Source organism: Panthera pardus, unplaced genomic scaffold (genome assembly GCF_024362965.1).
Source record: "Panthera pardus isolate Hobbes unplaced genomic scaffold, ASM2436296v1 HiC_scaffold_16, whole genome shotgun sequence".
Lineage (NCBI taxonomy): Eukaryota > Metazoa > Chordata > Mammalia > Carnivora > Felidae > Panthera > Panthera pardus.
In genome coordinates this window covers 151,468,265-151,485,686 of record NW_026526721.1, presented here as the reverse complement: position 1 = coordinate 151,485,686, position 17,422 = coordinate 151,468,265, and the positions used below count along the sequence as shown (strand labels likewise).

General features: G+C 59.9%; 2 protein-coding genes across 3 annotated transcripts in view; one reads left to right on the top strand and one right to left on the bottom strand.

Annotated features, from left to right (window-relative positions):
• DLEC1 (DLEC1 cilia and flagella associated protein) overlaps positions 1–7,366 on the top strand; it is an 88,980-nt gene extending 81,614 nt beyond the window's left edge. Inside the window, exons 26-37 of one of the 2 annotated variants that reach the window (XM_053903993.1) lie at positions 19–137; positions 668–738; positions 3,012–3,217; positions 3,302–3,418; positions 3,508–3,633; positions 3,717–3,811; positions 3,983–4,067; positions 4,227–4,439; positions 5,757–5,918; positions 6,647–6,800; positions 6,975–7,098; positions 7,184–7,366. In XM_053903993.1, the coding sequence (XP_053759968.1) occupies positions 19–137; positions 668–738; positions 3,012–3,217; positions 3,302–3,418; positions 3,508–3,633; positions 3,717–3,811; positions 3,983–4,067; positions 4,227–4,439; positions 5,757–5,918; positions 6,647–6,800; positions 6,975–7,098; positions 7,184–7,307 (1,596 nt within the window). In that variant the 3' untranslated portion in view covers positions 7,308–7,366. Of the gene's footprint in view, positions 1–18; positions 138–667; positions 739–3,011; positions 3,218–3,301; positions 3,419–3,507; positions 3,634–3,716; positions 3,812–3,982; positions 4,068–4,226; positions 4,440–5,756; positions 5,919–6,646; positions 6,801–6,974; positions 7,099–7,183 lie in introns of those variants that run through there. The other variant, XM_019418708.2, reaches the window with a different exon arrangement.
• A 187-nt stretch (positions 7,367–7,553) lies between these two features.
• Positions 7,554–17,283, bottom strand: ACAA1 (acetyl-CoA acyltransferase 1). Its single transcript, XM_019418710.2, has 12 exons — positions 16,995–17,283; positions 16,715–16,808; positions 15,685–15,742; positions 13,761–13,840; positions 13,417–13,459; positions 11,270–11,368; positions 10,348–10,428; positions 9,017–9,207; positions 8,693–8,872; positions 8,368–8,423; positions 8,110–8,255; positions 7,554–7,840 (listed from the first exon to the last, which is right to left on the bottom strand). The coding sequence occupies exons 1-12, from the start codon at positions 17,169–17,171 to the stop codon at positions 7,765–7,767; spliced, it is 1,281 nt and encodes a 426-aa protein (XP_019274255.1). The 5' UTR covers positions 17,172–17,283; the 3' UTR covers positions 7,554–7,764.
• Between the last annotated feature and the right edge of the window lie 139 nt (positions 17,284–17,422).

Here is a 17,422-nt window from a genome sequence, read left to right as displayed (position 1 = left end):
ATTGGTGTGTGCTTGCAGGTGGGCGACCTGCCACCAACAGTCATCCCGGTGCATATGGCAGTCGTGGGCTGCCCCATCAGCTCCCTGAGGACCACTTACTATACCACTGACCAGTTGCAAAAGGAGCCTGTCATCAGGTGACCCTCCCCCCCGCCCCCGGCCTCATCCTCTAACCCTTGAAACCCCCTGGCCTCCAATGTGGCTCGCCGTGCTGACTCGTGGCTCTCCAGCTGGCCCAAGGCCACTTGGTGCCACCCAGCAAGAAAGCCCCAGGACAGGGCTGCCCTGGAGGAGAGAGGCCTCCGGGGACGTGGCTGCTGTCTGCACATCACAGAGGGCTTTGGAGGATAGAAGTAGCAAGTAGTCCGTCTGGCCTGAGGTCAGTGCCAGGCCTGGGGCCCCACCCCACGAGTTGGGATCTGCGCTGTCGGTAGATGGGGGGTGGGGGTGTGGAGCGGGTGCTACCAGGGCATCCAACAGCCCAGGTCCCAGCTCACCAGGCACCGCACGGGGAAGGACTCCAGCCCTGGGTCTTCGTGACTTCAGGATAAACCACTGCGGGCCTCCTCCCGGCCTGAGCCCCAGTTCCAGCCTTCTCTCTGAAGCAGCCCTGCCTGCAAGGTGCATGCTGGTTATGGCTGCACTGAACCCCGTCTCCTACCTCCAGGTTCGGCACCCAGGTCTCCGGAGGAGACACAGTCACCCGGGTCCTTCGCTTGAATAACTCCAGCCCCTGTGGTAAGAGGCTCACGAGATAAACTGGGGCTCTATCTACTGGCTGTGCCATGCGGTGGGCAAGGCTGGGAGGGATGATGGGGCCGAGGGAAGCTGATGGCCCGTGACCAGGCCCAGGAATCCGGGTGGCCTGTGGTGACTGAGGAAGACCCCGGAGGGCCCAGCAGGGGAGCGACCAGCCAGCCCGGAGGATGTCAGCGACAGCTGCTTCCATGCTTGAGTGCAGGACTTGCCCTTGCCCAGCCGTGGGTCCCTCAGTGCGTGGGGCCTTAGATGCTGTTCTCATCAGGTTCACTTTGCAAAAGGACAGACACTGGCAGGGGACACCTTTTCTCATCCCTTTAGCCAGCAGTACTGAGCCACAGCTGGGTGCTGTACAAGTTGCTGGGGATCCAGAGGGAACAGACGGCAGAGTCTGCCGAGAGGCTCCCGTGCCGATGGGGGTGCAGACGGGACTGTGGGCTGCCCCCAGGTTGAGGGCATCGAGGGGACTGCTGGAGAATCGCATAGGGTGCAGGGCAGGCTCCCCCGTGGAAGGGCGTCCAGGCTACGTCCAGGAGGGAGGATGAGCCAGCTGGGCCCGAGGAAACGTGTGAGAAGGGGGAGCGTCTGGGCCACAGGAGGAGCTGTGGCAATCTGGAGGTGGAGGGATTAAGGCATCTTGAGGCTAGGCCACCCCACAGGCTGAGCCAGTGTCTCGAGGGGCAGGGCCAGGCCAGATCTGTCGTTAAGCTCCTTGGCAGTTGTAAGGAATGTGTAGCAGGCGGGGGCACTGGCAGCCTGTGACCCTGCTCGGTGTGTCCACTAGGTCCGGGCAGTTAGGGGAGGGACATTGAATTTGCGCTTTAATCGGCTTTATTTTATTAAGATCTCCTGGCATCTCCGACTCTTGATCACAGGGTTGGAAGTTCGAGCCCCACGTTGGGTGGAGAGATTGCTTAAAACTAAAATCTTAAAAAAAAAAAGGAAAACCTCTTGGTGTTTCCAGCAGTTTCACTTCTTCGCTGCTGTGTCGTCAGATGCATTGAGAACTAAATGTCCTCTGTGTGCTTCCCTGTTTTCACCCTTTATCGCTTCGAGATGTTTCTTTATAAACAACAGAGAGCTGAGCTTTTTAAAAGCCCAACCTGGTGTTATCTTTTAATAGGAAAAATCAATCTATATATTTCTCCCTTATTTTGTGATTCGTTTTACTTTTTCTTTCTTGTGCTCTCTGTGACTTTGTTGTTTTCCTTTGGTTTAGTTTGGAATTTCTCTTCTACCTTCCTTCCTTTTGGTGGTTCCCTTCCCGGCCTTGGGGCTCATCACCATGCGCACATTTCTGTCTTTACTGAATTTCAGAGAATGGAGGTCACTGGGTGGCCTTGGTGAGAGGGATTTGGTGGGTGTGAGGGGCAGATGCCAAGGTAATAACTTGAAGAAACACAAGCTCGGGCACCTGGGCGTGCTCACCAGGTCTCCTGCAGGGCGGGCCGAGTCAGACGTGAGCTGGGGAGCGGCTGAGAGCAGAGGACGGTGGGCGACGGTGGATGGGGTCCTGCAAGTGTGCTGTGCAGGCAGAGGTGGTCCTGGGAAGGTTGTCTGGCAGAGGGAAGCTTGTCCAAGACGGGGAGAACTGGCCTTGCCTATGTGCCGTTGAAGCAGGTGGGAGAGGGGAGGGTGGGCAGGGCTGGCCCCGGAGAGGGGGTGGGCCGAGGCGGCGGGGGGAGGGAGGATGGCACAGATGCCCGCCGGTACACGGGCGTGTCGGGATGGGGTGCCAGGGCCGTGTGGACTTGGGGGCTCCGGGAGGTGAGCGGGGGCTGGCAGCCTGGTACCCGGGAGGCAGTGCAGGTGTCAGGGAGCAGGGAGGGCGTGATAGTGGGGACCAGAGGCTCAGTTCAGTTCTCCAGGGTTAGGCTTTGCCAGGTGGGCAGAAGGATGGGGGGTAAAGGGGGTGAGGATCCTGGCAAGGTGGTGGCACCTGGGCTAGCCTGGCTGGGGATGGAAGGGAGAAGGTGGGGAGAGGGGCTGGAGGGCCTGGGGAAGCTGTGGGGAGAGCCCCAAATGCCTGGAGTGGCGCATTTGGATGTGAAGGCCTGCTCCCGCAAGGGGGTCGGGCTGGCAGAGCCAGCTGGATAGCCTGTGGACTTTTCTTGTGAAGTGGCACTAGGAAGGAGGCAAGCCCGCCCCCCCCCCCCGCCCCTGAGTGCAGAAGAGGTAGCATCAGGGGTTGCGGGGAGGGGGTCCAGGGAAGATGCGTCCGCCCCTACCTCAGCCCTCACCCCCCGTCCCAGATATCCGCCTGGACTGGGAGACCTACACTCCGGAAGACAGGGAGGACCGGCTGGTGGAGCTGCTGGTGTTTTATGGGCCACCCTTCCCGCTGCGGGACCAAGCTGGAAACGACCTCTTGTGCCCAGAGACCCCTGCAAGCAGCAGCTCCTTCTGGCCCCCAAGCTCCTCCGATGAGTCAGACTCCAGCCGTGAAGCTGCCCAGTCTGTGAGCAGGGGTGGAGGTGGAGGGGCGGGGCGGGGTGGGCTGGGCCTTGAGCCCGCTCGAGCCCCAGTGACTCTCTGACGACAGGCCGAGGGCTGCTCCAGGGTCAGCGACAGGGCCTCACGGAAGATCGTCTCAGTCGTCCTGCGGGAGCACGACGGGGTGCCCTGTGGCCACCTGTACCGCGTCAGCCCCAAGCAGATGGTGAGGCGGGCGGGGCGGGCGCGGCCCCGCAGAGGCCCCTCGGGCCGGCTGGTAGGAGGGCTGGGGCACTGAGGCCGCGGTCCGTGCAGGTGGTCCCCGCCGGCGGCAGCAGCAGCATCTCTGTGTCCTTCACGCCCGTGCTGCTCGGCCCCGGTACCCGGCACAAAGTGGAGTGTGTCGGCTATGCCCTGGGCTTCATGAGCCTGGACGATGAGGTGAGCCCTCCTGGCCGGGTGGGGCCGCGGCCGCTGCCCGTCGCGGGGGGCACGCTGCCCGTGACGGGTCTGGGGCTCGGTAGGTGGCAAGAGAGCTTCCCGGGAGGCGGCGGCGCCTGCAGGACTTCGCCGTGGGAGCCCTGAGACTGGACCTGTGCAGCTCTGTGAGGCCCGCACAGTGAGTTGGCTGGGCCTCCCTTCCGGGGAGCACCGCGCTCGGGAGCAAGGAGATGGGGAGTGGGAGGGACAAGCCAGCAGGTGAGCCCAGGCAGAGGCTGGCCGGGGCCGGGGGAGCCGAGAGGGGACAGCCCGGAGGCCCCTGGGGCCCAGCCATGCCCGCTGCCGGCAGGCTGAGCGTGGAGCCGGACTACGGCGGTGGCACGGAGTTCTGGCACCAGGCCAGCGACCTCATCCCCAAGCAGCCCTGTTCTGGGGTGAGTGTGCTGCCCCCCCCCGCCCCCCACAAATCTACCTGGACCTCAGATATCCCTGGAAGCCCTCCCCCACCCCTGGAAATGCCTCCAGCCCAGAGCCATGGGCTCCAGAAGGGGAGAGAGACCTCCCTCGCATCCCCCACCTCTGTGGCCACCCAGGTGCTGAGCGAGCTGGTGACCACCCACCGTCTGAAGCTGACCAACACCACAGAAATCCCACAGTCCTTCCGGCTCCTGGTCTCCAGGCCCTTCTCTGTTGCTCAAGATGGGGCCAGCCGCAGCCGCAGAGCCCCTGGCCGGGTGCAGGGGTGTGATGACGAGCCGGCCACGGCCGGCCAGCCGCTGGTGCTCCGCCCGAAGGAGAACATGCTGGTCAGTGGGCACCTTCCCCTCACGCACGCACGCGTACACGACGCCCTCGCACACGTGTGCGCAGACATTGGCATCCAGACACGGCACGCTCTCGTGTCATCCACTTCCAGAGCTGGAGGGAGCAGCCACGTTCTCCTCCGGTGTGCGCTTGGGCATAGGTGTGTTGAGGGCGGGCCGTACGCCGTGCTAGGTGACAGACTACCCCAAGGACCTCATCACGGAGGGGAGCAGGGGAGCAGATCTACAGAAGAAGGGCACCCTCACTCAGCATTTGCTTCCTTCTCCAGAGGAAAACTGAGGGGCAGCCCCCAAACACAGCCCGAGTCCGGTTCTACCAGAGCCGGCTGTCACCAAGTGGTTAAAGGTCCCTTTAAGATGCCTCAGGGAAGGGCGCCTGGGTGGCTCAGTTGATTAAGCGTCCAACTCTCGGTTTGGGCTCAGGTCCTGGTCTCAAGGTTCATGAGCTGGAGCCCCGGGGAGGGATCGGCACAGACAGCAAGGCTCCGGCTTGGGATTCTCCCTCCCTCCCCCTCAAAATAAACATTTGACCTCAGCAGATAGCACCGCCCTCCACCCTGTGCCCAAGCAGAGCCTGGCGTCCTCCTTCCCAGCCCCTCTCTGACCCCCAGCCTCAGTCTCCAGGTCGTCCCACACCCACGTCTTGCTCTAGGACAATGATTTCCAAGCCGTGGCCTTTTGAAAGCTTGCTGGAGATAGAAGTTCACAGGCCCCACCTCCAGAGACCAGAAGGTCCAGGCTGAGGCCCGGGAAGCTACTTTTTTAACAAGTGCCTCAGTTGACTGTATGGAGCTAGTCCCAAAGAACCGGGGGAACCACGCATCCACCCGCCTTGGGCTAAGAGTCACCTTGGCCTTGATTCATGTTCCCCTCAGCCCACCTCCTGATTCTGACATCCCCTGCTTACAAGCCGTCAGAGGCTCCTCTGTGTCCTCAGGATAAGGACACAGGCAGTGCTGGGCCAACAGGCCCGCCCACAGCCCTGCTCACGCCAAGGGGTAAAGGGAGGTTTGCTGGCCGTATCCCTTCGGGGGCCTCAGCTCCTCGTACTAACGGGTGCCGGGCGCAGGGCAGGGTGCAGCGTCTGTGGGCCAAACACCCCAGACAGGGGCGCCGGGTGGAGGGAGGCCCCCTGCCGGCCCCGTCCGGGCCGGCCTGCAGGCCGCATGTGGTCAGGGGCTGAGCTGGGGCCTGCCGGGCCGCGGGGGCCGTGGGAGGAAGGAGGACCGATCGCCAGGTGGGGAAGCTGCGGCCCGCCTTCGGCAGCGCGAGGCGACGGCCTTGCTCACGTCTGCTCAGGTGAACGTGTCCTTCTCGCTGTCCCTGGAGCTGCTCTCCTATCAGAAGCTCCCGGCGGACCAGATGCTGCCCGGGGTGGACGTTCGGCGGCATGCCAACGGAGAGAAGGAGATGGTGTTCGCCCAGAACCTGCTCCTGGAGTACGCCGACCAGCCCGCTCAGGCGAGTCCCGGGCCTGCCCCCCCGCGCGCGGCGAGGGGGGCAGCGGGCCAGATTGTCCTGGTGGGTCGGAGGAGGTGGGACCCCCCACGCGGCCCTCAGAAACGGGAGCGGCCCCGGCCCTTGCCCTGAGGGCCCGTCGTGCCCTAGAGGACGCCTTTCCCTGAGGACACACCCCGAGAAATACAGGTCTTCCTTCCCCATCTCAGCTCAGAACCAGGGGCCGTGCCGTGGGGTGGGACACGGGGCTCCCGGCTGCAAGACGCAGGTGAGGGCAGGTGAGGACCGAGAAGGGATAGCCTGAGGGGCGGGTTCGAGAAAGGCCAGGAGGAAGAATCAGTCTAGCCAGGCGGGCCCTCCAGCGGGAGCCCAGGGGCGGGGAAGGTGACGTGGGGGGACTGCCGGGAAGAGGGGAGATGGCCCAGAGCCCAGGAGGGGCAAAGGGCTGGGCCTCGGGGCCCCCAGGGGATGGAGGAAGGCGGGGAGCAGGAAACCCAGAGCTTGATGGGGGCAGGGGGAGTGGGGTGGTGGGGAGAGCAGATGGCGCCTTCCGGGCCCTTGACCTGCACACACGCCCACCGGCCTGGGTTTTCGATGCCAGGCCAGCCCCCTGCACAGCTGCGGTGCTGCCTGGGAGCTCCTCAGAAGCTTCCGCACTCGTGCCCCTGGCTCCGAGCCCGGCAGGAGTGGACGAGGGCCCCCACGTTACAGGCTCTGCTCTGTCCCCCTAGGTGGTGCTCCTGAAGGCCACGGTGGCCGTGCCCGAGCTGCAGCTCTCCACCAGCTGGGTGGACTTCGGGACCTGCTTTGTGAACCAGGCACGGGTCCGGGAGGTCTACCTCATGAACCTGAGTGGCTGTCGGAGCTACTGGGCCGTGCTGATGGGTAGGTTGTACATGCCCACGGTTTCCCCTGCAGGCTGGCACCACCTGGGAGTTCCTGCATCGGAAACCAGGCCGATTCCCAAGTCCCAAGTGACCCCAGGGTTGCCCTGCCCTGTGGCACTGATGGGGACCTTCCCGGGCGGCACATGAGCTGCCTATGCTTCCTTTGGTGCAGGTCGGCAGGAGCCAGACGACGACCCTGGGGCCTTCAGGGTATCTCCAAGCAGTGGGCTGCTGGAAGCGCGACCGGTCAACGCACCCCCAAATACCATCACCCTCCAAGTTTTCTTCACTGCCAGGTACCAGCCTCTCCCAGCCCTGCCCACAGGCTAGAGCCCCTGGCCGGGGCTCCCTTCCTAACCTCAGCACCTCCACTCCCCACAGGAGCAGTGAGCTGTACGAGTCCACGCTGGCGGTGGAAGGTGTGCTTGGTGAGGCGGCTTGCACCCTGCGGCTCCGAGGCCAAGGCTCTTATGACGAGAGATACATGTCACCCCACCAGCTCTGAGGCTCTGCCCTCAGCCCCCAGCTTCGGAAATAAAACACGACCCAGAGCCGGGGAACAGATCTGCTGGGCAGACGTGCACGCTGATGGACCTCCAAGCAGCTCCTGGGATGGAAGGGACTCCCTTGCAGGGCAGGCCTTGCGTGCCCTCAGCACTAACGCAAAAGGCAGGAAGAATGAGTACTCAGCTAGGCAAGAGGCAACACCGCCAACGGCCAGAACCGGCCCTTGGGAAAAACCACAACCACCAAGATGAGAACGCCTATTTACTGTCTGATGCATAGCTCACCCCCCAGGACTTACACGGTGGCCTGGGTAACCTGGCAGAGAGCAGCCCTCTACCTCGGCCACACCTACACTGCGTCACCAGCGCTCACGTTAGTCCCCGTGTCTTGCTCTGCCCGGCGCTGCGGCCACCCCCAGAGCAGAACTAAACGGTGCCTCTGGCCTGGGGCCTCACTCAGTTTCCAGGGTATTCAAAGACGGCAGCGGCTCCCATCCCGGTCCCGATGCACATGGACACCACCCCGTATGCCCTGTGGACACAAGATGGATTGTGTTTGCTGGGTGAAGGCACCAGGGCAGAGGCCTCATCACCAAGCCCTCCCGGGTTCCCAGACTGCCCACCTAGGCCCGCGCACAGGGTGGCAGACCCTCGCTGCAGGCCCCGGCGCCCTTCCCCCTGGCCCCCAGGGCAGACCGGGGTCATGGCCCCCTAGCCTCAGCGTGTGGGGGCCTGTACGCTCCCCCCTCAGCTACCCCACCCTGCGCATCCACGTGACACCCCCATGGGGGTCAGCCTCACCTCTTCCCGCGGCGCTTTAGTTCGTTGAGGAGCGTGATGACCTGTCGAGCTCCAGTGCAGCCCAGTGGGTGACCCAAGGCCACCGCACCCCCCAGAGGGTTCACCTTCTCGGGGGGGAGTCCCAGCTTCTCCACACAGTAGACAGCCTGGAGGGAGGCAGAGCATCAGCTGTAGTTCCCTCCCCTCCCCCCACCGTGCGCCCACTCGCCCCAGCTCCACTAGCCAGGGCCCGGGCAGCCGTGGGAAAGAAAAGCTCACCTGGCTTGCGAAGGCCTCATTGATCTCAAAGATGTCCACGTCATTCACCGTCAGCCCTGCGGGCAAGGGGAAAGACCTGAACTGACCCAGTGTCCCCCTGGGAGGACTCGTCTCCCCAGGCCCCCATCCCATCCAAGACCTAAAGGCAGCTTGGTGTGTCTGTCCCACACGGGCAGGTGGGTCCCGGCTGTGAGGTCGGGAAGGGTCTTGGGTAGGGATGCTGGCCTGCCCCACCTTCCCTCTGCACCAATCACGTGACCTACCCACCCCCAACAACAGCGAGAGAGGCAGGGGTCAGATCCAGACTGTGAAGGAGGCGCCTTACCTGCTTTTTGCAAAGCTACAGGAATGGCACAGGCAGGTCCGATGCCCATGATGTCAGGTGGGACCCCAACCACTGCATAGGACCTCAGGACCCCAAGGATGGGAAGGCCCAACTCTTCTGCCTTGGATCTCCGGGCCAGCAGGAGGGCAGCTGCCCCATCACTCACCTGACTAGAGTTTCCTAGAGGCAAATCACAGGCGTTAGGACGCCTCAGGGCAGGGAGGAAGAGTTCCACCTGCACACCTCGCCTGGAGGCTCCAGGCACCCAGAGAACACCCTGCAAGGCCGCTGCCCCTCCTGTCCCCACCCCCAGCCCGATCTCACCAGCCGTGGTAGAGCCGCCCTTCTTGAAGGCAGGCTTCAGTTTGGCCAGGCCCTCCATGGTGGTGTTGGGGCGGATACCCTCATCCTGGGCCACGGTGATGCTCCTCTCGGTCCCCTTGTCATCATGGACCGTGGTGGTCACAGGCACGATCTCAGCTCGGAAACAGCCCTTGCTCTGGGCTCTGGCGGCCCTGCCAGCACCATGGACAGCCAGGCTCAGGCTCCCTTGGGGTTCCCTTCCCTCCAGGGGTCCCTCCCATTGCCTCCACCGCCCCTGCCCATCGGGGCAGGCACACAAGCTCAGGCTGCTAAATGCGAGGCCATGTGGCCTCGGATCGCGGGGAGCTCTAAGGGACTGCCTTGGGCCCCTCCACCCCAGCCTGGGCGCGGGAGGCCTTCTTCGCTGCCAGCCTCATACCTTCAGATCCCGGCCAATCCCAGTCTTGATGGGGAAGGGGACGTTTAGATGTGGTGGCTCCCCTTTGAGCCCGGCACCCAAGTGGGACTGAGCCTGCCGTCTGCCTCTGCCAAACTAGGGACAGAGCCCCAGGAGTATCTGTGCCAGGCTCTGCCACCTTGTCTGCCCGTCCTGGGAGCTCAATTTCATCTCCCCAGTTTCCATCTACTGAAAATGACACATACTAGCTACTTAGCACATCTTAGGATTTGAACAGTACAAAAGCACAAGGCGTTTTAGGGTCATCCTTGCAATCATATGCAAAATGTCAGTGCCTGGGGGTCTCCCCTGGGGAACATTCCACACTTCCCACCAAGTTTTCAAATGGCTACCTGACCCCAAGTGGCTAGGAACCACTGCCTCAGAGAAGCCCACTCCCTTCTCTTGCCATTCTCTCTGGGCATCTGGGGCTTGCCAACCTCAGCCTGCCCCTGCCCTGAGGCCCGAGCCCCTGGGGTTCTTCTGATGCTACCTGAGCTCCAGTAGTCCAGAAGCTGGCATGCCAGGGGCTCCAGCAGTGCAGGCCCCGCAATCCAGGCTATCCAGGGTAGCCCAGGGCTGCCGTGTCTAATCGCTAAGCCACAGACAGAGAAGAGTCCCGGCCCTTGTTACACTCCTGAAGATTAGATGGGGCAACTGAAGCCCAGCCAGGGAGACGAGACTCAGGCTGAGCAGACAGTAATAGGACGTGGAAGTGCTACCAACGCACAGTGGTCCTGGTCCCTGCCCGCCTCTCTTTCCTGGCAGGCGCTGGGCTTGGAAACCACTCACTGCCCAGCTGTAGCCTAAGGACAGCTCCACCTGAGGCCACTTAATCCGGCCTCAAAACTTTGCTCTGCAGCCCCGTAAACACCCCATCCCAAAGAGCACTCACTTTTGCTGGGAAGCCAGGGCAAAGGTATCCTGCTTCTCCCGTGAAATGCCAAACCGCTCGGCTACATTCTCTGAAGTTATCCTAAAATGGAACCAACACACCATGCGGTCGTGCCCAGCAGCTGGGGGCCCAGGCTGGGCTGCAGGGCTGTGGTTGCAGGCCTGGGCCCCTGCAGCCGTAGGCAGCAGAGAGCAGGAGGGCCCGTCCCGCCACGGACACCGAACAACACTCAGGGTGGAGTGTGGGGGCACATCTGCTATGCCTCGAGGAGAGCTGCTCCAATCTGGGAAGATGAAGGCTCCCAGGGTCCTCCGGGAAGGCCACGCCCAGGCTTTCTGCTCACAGTGGTCAGAGCCCGCCCTCATCCTGGGAGCCCAGAGCCACAGCTAGGCCTTCCAACCTGGGCTTCTGGCTTTCCAGGCCTCCCCGTGAAATAGGGTCACCGGACGTGGAGGAAGCCAGGGCACTGCCCTCCCCGAGCCTCAAATCCAGGGGAGCCAGGACTCCCTGCTTACGGACCCAGGGGACGGCCCAGAGGCTCGATGACATTAGCGGTAGAGCTAAGGTGCCACGCCAATGCAAGGCGCTTGTAACACTGCATCTGACAGGGCCCAAGCTCCCTCACAGCGTGCTCCAACTCAAAGCTTCCCACTGCGAGTGTCTAAGCCTCCAAGGCTTTGGCATACAGCTGCCATCGTCCCTCGTGCCACTGGCCCCTCAGGGTGGGAAGGACGGGCTGGGCCGTGACTGGAGACCCAGAAGCACGGAGGACCTGGAGGCCCCAGGAAAGGGAAGTCAGGGGCAAGTCCCATCCCCATGTCCCAGCGGAGCAGAACAGGCCCAGAGGCAGGAGGCCACAAGATGATCCAAGCCCCTGTGCCCCTGCTCCAGGTCAGGAAGGGAGCCGCGGGGACACACTCACCCCATAGGAATCAGGCAATCTCTGGCCTTCTCCTTCTCCACCAAGCGTGAAGTGATATTTCCGGGGTTCCCTCTGTCAGCCAGGGACATGGACTCTACCCTGAGGAGGGAGCGGAGGAGGCGGTCACTCTCAGGACTCGCCCAGGGTTAGCTGTGCATCTGGCGAGTGATGGGAAATCCAGCGGGCTGTGTGGGAACCCTGGGCAGGGCACTGGCCAGCAAGGCAGAGCTGGGGGTGCGGGGCTGCTGAGTCATTCCCACCCCAGGACAGAGTCTGCACAGTCCACGCTGCCAGACAGCACTATGCTTCCCTAACACAACTCTCCCGTAGCCAGCCGCATCAGCAGTTCCTAGGAGAACGGCCTAGTGCTAGCCACAGTAGGGGGAGAGCCCAGGGCCAGAAGTCCAGGCCCTGCCCTCAGGCACCAAAGGTTCAGAGGGCAGAAGAGACAAATATTTAAAAAGCCAGAGACCAAAGAGCATCTGACCTGCATAGACCAGGAGGTGGTAACTGCTCACAGGAAGGCAAGATCTCAGAGAGGTCAAAAAGCCCATCAATGAGATGCAGGAACACAGGGCCTCAAGGGATGACACATAACTGGGTGCTTTCCATGTGCCCTGTGCTATTTTAAAATCTTTTCAGATATTAGAGCACTTTGACAGCATCAGTCCCATGACATACGTCCCAGAGTGTTAGCTGCTGTTATTACTCTACTTGATTTTATCAACTTCAGCAGGACTGTGGTAGTTATCCCCATTTTAGAGATGAGGCCCAGAGAGGTGAGTAACTTGTCCGTAGTCACTCAGCAGAGATCCAGATTTAGAAATGTAGGTGTCTGGCCCCAGAGCCCACTCCCAACCAGGATGCCAGGAGCTACTGTTCATGATCAGCCTATGGGGGACAGTCTTGACCCAGACCCTCAATAGTCTGGAAACACAGTCTTTAACCCGCCTGGGGGCTCAGACACCCTCTAAAAAACTCATGAGGGCTCCTGCCAAGTTACCCACACCTTTCCGTCCTCCAGTAAGATAGAGGAACATGAGAGAAATCAAAGGGCAGAGTGGCAGTGGCTCTTGCCTGGCCAAAGGCCCCACAGTGTGGCCTCTGGCTTTATTTACAAGTGGATAGGACAGAGCAACCCAGCACCACGCAGTACAGCCTCAAGGAGGCCCGACAGTGCTCCAATCAAGAAATGCTACAAAGGGGGCGCCTGGGTGGCTCAGTCAGTTGAGCATCCGACTTTGGCTCAGGTCATGATCTCACAGTCCGTGAGTTCAAGCCCCGCGTCGGGCTCTGTGTTGACAGCTCAGAGCCTGGAGCCTGCTTCCGATTCTGTGTCTCCCTCTCTCTCTGCCCCTCCCCCGCTCATGCTCTGTCTCTGTCTCTCTCTCTCTCTCTCAAAAATAAATAAACATTAAAAAAATAAAAATTAAAAAAATGCTACAGAGAAGAAACGAAAGGCAGAGAGTGTGTCAAAACCCTGGGGCTGCTCGCATCCCAGAGCCTGCCCTCCCAACACAAGACACTCCTCCCGCTCTGGGCCCGAGGGCCCTTCCCCTCCGGGAGGCACTGCCTGTTGCACCTCCAGGGGCTCCATGTGCCACGGCTGAAGAAGACAGCCACAGCTGACCGTGACCGAACCGCCACAGGCCTGACCGTGCCCTCAGAGCCCAGGAGGCAGCTGCAAGTTTCCGCCTTGGTACCAAAGAGGGAGACCAGGGGACTGACAGCCTAAAGAAACGGACAGACTAGTTATACAACAGGCAATTGTCCCTGGCTTTAGGAAACCAAAACTGCAATGCTTCTCTCAACAGCATCATAAATGAGAAAGGGGCCAGAGAAGGAAACCCAAGTTCTAGGTTTTTTCAAAATACTTGCATTTTCCAGCCTGACAGATTTCCAAGAAAGCAAGCTCTTAAAAGCCAATTAATTCCCTTTCCCCACTAGTGCTAAGAGGTATGCATGATTCCCGAGCACCCAGAGCTTGGGGCTACTTCTAAGCTGAATTTGTGGGAACCTACTCTCAGCCAGCTGCCTTAAAGGGGTAGGGGGAATCCTGTAATCCTAGCCTCTGAGAACTCAAGAGATGCAAATTAGTTTTACTGTTAGATTTTGGTCAGTAAGCTCTGGCAGAAAGAAATTCTTACCCACAAGCCATGCCAATGTCATAAGACCCATTTCTGATGCCACCTGCAAAAAAGCATTTCATAAACATCCTTTATCAGAGTCCATCTGTTCTGGGAACAGAGGAGCCTCTTCCCCACCTGGTCTCTAAGTGGGACTCAGCCCCAGCCTCAGATTTGGAAGACTCAAGCATCCAGAAAAGGCTGGGTGCAGTGGCAAAGGGTTATCCTTCACTGTGTGGTCAGAGAAAGCCCTCTCAGAAATCCGTATTGCTTGCCCAGCAGACAGTGACCTTGCCGACCCAAACCCGTGGAGCCAGGACCAAGGCCAGGCTATAGCAGTGGGCACCCACCCTGTCACAACTTACCAGCTATGTTGGCCACTGCCTGGAGCCCAGACGAACACTGTCTATTGACAGTGGACAAAGGCACAGTCTCTGGGATGTCACTGAAACAGAAAGTGAGACCACAATCAGCACCCTCTCCTCTGCCAGGCTCTCATGGAAAGCAGGTCTATGCTCCTGGTCAATAGCACTGTCCCATCAAGGGGTGCAAAAACCAGGGGAACAAACCAGCAGCCCTATCCCCACTGCAGGCCAGACCCATACTGAGCACACCCTGTCTCTGCAGGCACTTGCTCTCCAGGGCCCCATAGTACATGCCCTTTCCCCGTGATTCTCCTCAACCAAGGTCAAAAACAGCCCAAGGTCAAGGAAAGCTGGTTGGGCCACTGGGAGCCTTCTTTCTTTCCCTTTGAAAATTAAAAAAGGAAAATTATACATCTGTTTCCTCCAAAACAACAGAGAAGGGGATCTATTGCTGGGACAAAGAACCAAAGCAAAAAAAAAAAAAAAAAAAGTCTCAAGTATGAAGTCAGAAACCATCAGCCTTACTAGTACCCATATGGCTAACCCTTTATGTTCCGATTCTCTCTGGAAGGTCTGTTCCCAGCTGGACAAAGAACGCTCGACGGGTACCAAGTGTTGTAATATGCCCTATTGGGGTGTGTTCCCCGAGGCTCCTACACTGGTCCCAGTCCTAGAAGCTGGTGGGGCTGCCCCTCCTGAAGTATCCTGCCCTCGCCAAGGGTACAAAGCCCTGTGGAAATCCTCAGGCCCTCTTTAGACCCATGAACCCTGAACCTCAGTGGGTGAAAGTGCTCAGTGATGCTGGTGTGCAGCCAGTGTTGGTAACCCCTGAGCCAGGCCAGGCTCTGCTGACTCAGAGAGGTAGCCTCCAAGCCCATGCAGCCTGTTTAGGCCTTCCCAGGTCTCCTGACTCCTTACTACCTAGTCACCACCTCTTCCCCCCAGCCACCAAGTGTTCAGTAAATACCTACTCCATACAAGGCACCATGTGAGGGAGGGTTATTTCTTCTCCAGGTAGCTGGGTGTGCAAAGTTAAGTGGTTCTTTTCTTTTCTTTTTTTTAATATTTATTTTGAGATGGGGGGGGGGGGGCGAGTGGGGGAGGGGCAGAGAGATTGGGTGAGAGAAAGAATCTCAAGTAGGCTCCAGACTCTCAGCACGGAGCCCAGTTCGGGGCATGAAATGAGATCATGACCTGAGCTGAAATCAAGAGTTGGACACTTAACTAACTCAGCCACCAGGTGCCCCAAAATTAAGTGGTTTTTAAATCCACACATTAAAATAATTTAAGCACTCCTCTCCCGTCTTAGGACAGCGAGTGGTGAAGGGCAAGTTCAACCAGGGCCCCTCCTGGGAGACCCCTTGCCCCAGGGTTCTGCCATGTCCCCAAGTCTCTGATGTGCTGTGCCCTGGGAGGTCCCAGCCTGCTCAACTAGCTTTAAAAAGCTCAAAGTCGCTTTTCAGTGTGCTGAAGGGTAACCTTCCTGGTTAGCTACCTGGCAAAACAGGACAGAACCCACACTTAAAAAAGGCAGAGCAACAAGCCAACTTTGTGTAGATCATCACGGCACAGATAACTTTTTCTCTATTCCCCAAGGCCCTGTTTGTCCTGGCTCAGAGCCAGTAATGTACCCTTCACTCAAAGTAAGGGAGGGGCACCTAGCTGGCTCAGTAGGTAGAGCATGCAACTCTCGGTCTTGGGGTAGTAAGTTTGAGCCCCACGTTGAGTGTAGACATCACTTAAAAAAAAAAAAAGTGCCAAAGTAGGGGAAAGGTAGTGTCCACAAGAACAGGGTGCCAAGGACTCAGATTGCATCCAGGCCTGGTGTCCAACCTGACCCTCTTCCACTCATAGGCTGAGTCCCCTGGGGCCCGAGCCTACTCGAGAGTCAAAATAACCCACAGCTAGAACTAGAAAAGTTTACCTCAGAAACTGGGCAATTCGGGCCATGATTGCTCCGGCCCCCGGCTGAAGCACATTTCCTGTGGACAACAAACCTTTATTCAGATAGTGTTCTAGACAGGAAGGTACAGTTGTGACTACTAGCAAGGGGACATTCCAGACCTTTCTTCAGCAACACAAGCCCTCAGCAGTTCCCTTGAGGCCCTAGAATTTCAAGGAGCCAGTCATACAGCAGCTTGCTCTGACCATACAATTAAACCCCATCTCCGAGAGTCGCAAGGTCCCTTGCCCACGCACCCTGCTTTTCCAAATCAATGCACAGCGGGCTGGTTGCCTGCCTTTAAAGGAAACATGGAAAGAAGATTGCAAGGCGAAGATTGCAAGGCAAAACTTGCGGGCAAACGAAGTGGTCTTGTCAGTTAGGAAAATGAATTTCTGAAAATGCCCACCTCCCTGAGTGTCCTCAGCCAAGCCCTGCAGGCATTCCCGAGGTGGAACAGTGATTCCCCACTTAGGGGTGGCACCTACTTGATGGGAGCCTGGCCGTGTTCTGGTGTTTCCAGGCTAGAGGAGTAGGGGTGGAGGGAAAGGGTCGGAAAGTCAAGAGACCCTGGATTCGGGTGCAATCTCTGCCGAAAATTTCCCAGGACTTAGTTTCTCCATCTGTGAGGGGCTGAACTACATGGTATTTGATGGTCCCTGTGTTCTGTGGTGGCACAGACAGAATGGGTAGTGAACCCTAGCCTTTGGTCTCCTATGGTGTCCGGTGTCCGCAAATCCCTGTGACAAGTGCTTGGGTGTTAGAATGTCATTGAGATCGCTGCTTTCCAACAAACTCCACAGGCAGAACTTGCTTGGGGTAGGGGTGGGGCGGAACGTGCCTGGAGGCGGTAGCCCTAAAGGAACAATTAAATTCGAATGCAAGGAGCCCCTGGTCATTTCTCTCAGTGAAAGCACCTGGAAAGTGCCTGGAGGGTGAGGTGTTTGAGAAGGGCTTTGGCCGGATGGGAGGGCGAGGAGGACCGAGCCCCGGGCCTGGGCAGTGTGCTCACCCACGCAGATGTCCCCCAGCTGGGCAGGGCTCAGCTTGACGTCTCGGAGAACCGCGGTCATGACGGCAGAGAGAAGCTCGTCGGGGGTGGTGTCCTGCAGCGGGAAGCGCGGCCACCGTGGTCTCCCGCCGGCGATGCACGGGGTTCCCGGGACCCCCGCTCCCCCATCCCACCCGAGGGACACAGCGGTCACAGCTCGGGCGCAGAGCCACCCCCGCGCCAGACCCCAGACCGCTCTGGCCCGCGGTCTCCCACCCGGCGCCCGGCCCAGGGGCCTCACCTTGAAGCCGCCGCGGCCCCCTCGGCCAATGGCGGTGCGCCTCCCGTGCACTACCACCACGTCGTCGGCCGACACCGGCTGAGCGCCGCTCCAGCACGGCGCGGCCTGCGGCGCCGGCTCCCAACCCGAACCGGGCCTGCCCGTCAGGTGCCCGAGCACTACCTGCAACCTACGCATCGCGCAACTCCGTGGGGTAGACCTCCAACCTGCGGGTACAGCGCAGGAGCTAACAGCCCGCCCGCGGCGCAGGCGCAGAGCCGCACTCTACCCCGGCCCCTAAACACGGCCCACAGCCCCGCCCCCCAAGGCCCCGCCTATCGCTTGTCTCAGCCAACCAGAGGGCTGTGTGCCTGAGGTCCCGCCCCCGCTTCCAACCAAAGCAGCTAAAGCGGAGCTCTCGGTTTACGCCGAGAGTCTTTCTACTCAAA